Source organism: Haliaeetus leucocephalus, unplaced genomic scaffold (genome assembly GCF_000737465.1).
Source record: "Haliaeetus leucocephalus isolate CR32 unplaced genomic scaffold, Haliaeetus_leucocephalus-4.0 Scaffold704, whole genome shotgun sequence".
Lineage (NCBI taxonomy): Eukaryota > Metazoa > Chordata > Aves > Accipitriformes > Accipitridae > Haliaeetus > Haliaeetus leucocephalus.
In genome coordinates this window covers 1-1777 of record NW_010973140.1, presented here as the reverse complement: position 1 = coordinate 1777, position 1777 = coordinate 1, and the positions used below count along the sequence as shown (strand labels likewise).

General features: G+C 66.6%; 1 protein-coding gene across 1 annotated transcript; it reads left to right on the top strand.

The window, feature by feature from the left end:
• The first annotated feature begins 6 nt into the window (after positions 1-6).
• Positions 7-867, top strand: LOC104839853 (predicted GPI-anchored protein 58). The gene is made up of 2 exons (XM_010580418.1): positions 7-153; positions 235-867. Exon 2 carries the CDS (start codon positions 316-318, stop codon positions 865-867), a length of 552 nt encoding a protein of 183 aa, XP_010578720.1. The 5' UTR covers positions 7-153; positions 235-315.
• The last annotated feature ends 910 nt before the right edge of the window (positions 868-1777 follow it).

Genomic DNA, 1777 nt, shown 5'->3' with positions numbered 1-1777 from the left:
GGACCTCCAGGACACCTAAACGCGACGGAGACGGTGTCGGAGGACTCTTTGGCACCGCCGACCGCGTTAGAGGCGGCAGAAGGACCTCCAGGACACCTAAACGCGACGGAGACGGTGTCAGAGGACTCCTTGGCACCGCCAACAACGTTACGGTTGGCGGAGGCGTCTCTACAGCGCCTAGCCAGGATGGAGGCGGTGTTGGAGGATTCCTCGGCGCCGCCAACAGCGTTACAGGTGGAGAAGTCTGGGGGACACACGGAGACGGTGTCGAAGGACTCCTCGGTGCCGCCGGCAACGTTACAGGCGGAGAAGAGGATGCCAGGACACCTAAACACGATGGAGCTGGTGTCGGAGGACCCCTCAGGACCACCAACCACGTTCCAGGCAGCGGAGGCGTCCGTGGGACACCCGGCCGCGATGGAGACGGCGTTGGGGTCCCCCTCGGCACCCCAAATGGCGTTGTCGGCGCTACAGGTGCCTCCGGGACACCTCAACACGCCGGTGACGGTGTTGGAGTCCTCCCCGTCACCGCAGATGGCGTTATCGGCACCGGGGGCGTCCCCGGTACACCCTAACCCGCGGGAAACAGGGTGCGAGTCCTCCTCGGTCTCCGACCGCGTGGGACACCCGGACGCGGCGGCGGTGACGGTGTTGGAATCTTCGCCGGCGCCCGCCGTGCCGTCCCGCGGTCCGGCGAGCGCCCATCGGACGACTTCCAAGTCCTCCCCGGCCCCCCAGCCCACGGCACCGGCGCGGTGTCACCCCGCACAGGCAATCGGGGAGCAGCGCCGGGGGTCCCGGTCCCCCCGATACCGATCCGCTGCCCCCCGACACCGCTCCCCTGGGGGCACCGAGGCTGACGGGTGACAGGGTTGTCTGGGGGCGGGGGTCCGGAGCCCGTTTCCCTCCCCGTGATTAAATTTGGGTTGTTTTGGAGCGGTTTTTGGGTGGATTTTGGTTTTTGGGGACCCCCAACACGGGGCTGGGGACCCCCAAACGGGGGTCGGGACCCCCAAAAAGAGACGGGGGTTGCTGCAGACCACCACCGCTTTATTCCTCTGTCACCCCCCTGACCCCGAAACGGGCGTCAGGCCTTGCTAGAGCTCTCCCAAATATTGGGGTCCTCCGTGGATTTGGGGTACCCCCGGATGTCGGTACCCTCGGGGATCTGGGCTCGCCTCCAGGTGTCGGGGTCCCCCCCGACGCCCGGATTCTCCATGGGTTTGGGGTGCTCCCGGGCACCTGGGACTTCCGTGGGCTCTTTTTCTTCCTCCTCCTCTTCCTCCTCGCGGGGGTCCGGGGGGGTCTCGGCAAAATAGGCCTCGCGGGTGATGCCGGCGACCCAGCGCTCGTAGTGGGGGGCGGCGGTGAAAAGGGGGGGCCCCCCTTGGGCGCAGCCCCCCACGCTGGCTGTTCCCATCAGGAACCAGATCCCCCGTTCCTCGCAGACCAGGGCGGACCCCCCATCCGGCTGCGGGGTGAATCTTGTCAGTCCGGTGCTGGGGGACTCGACCGGGATACCCCAAAAAACCCCACCAAAAGGGACCCCAAAATCCTCTAGAAGGGACAACTAGGGACCCCAGGGACCCCCAAAACCTCCAAAAGGGACACCGAGGGACCCCCAAACCCCCCAGAAGGGACACCTAGGGACCCTGGGACCCCCAAAACACCCAGAAGGGACCCCTGGGACCCCCAAACCCTCCAGAAGGGACACCTAGGGACCCCTGGGACCCCCAAACTGCCCAGAAGGGACACCTAGGGACCCCCAAACCCTCCA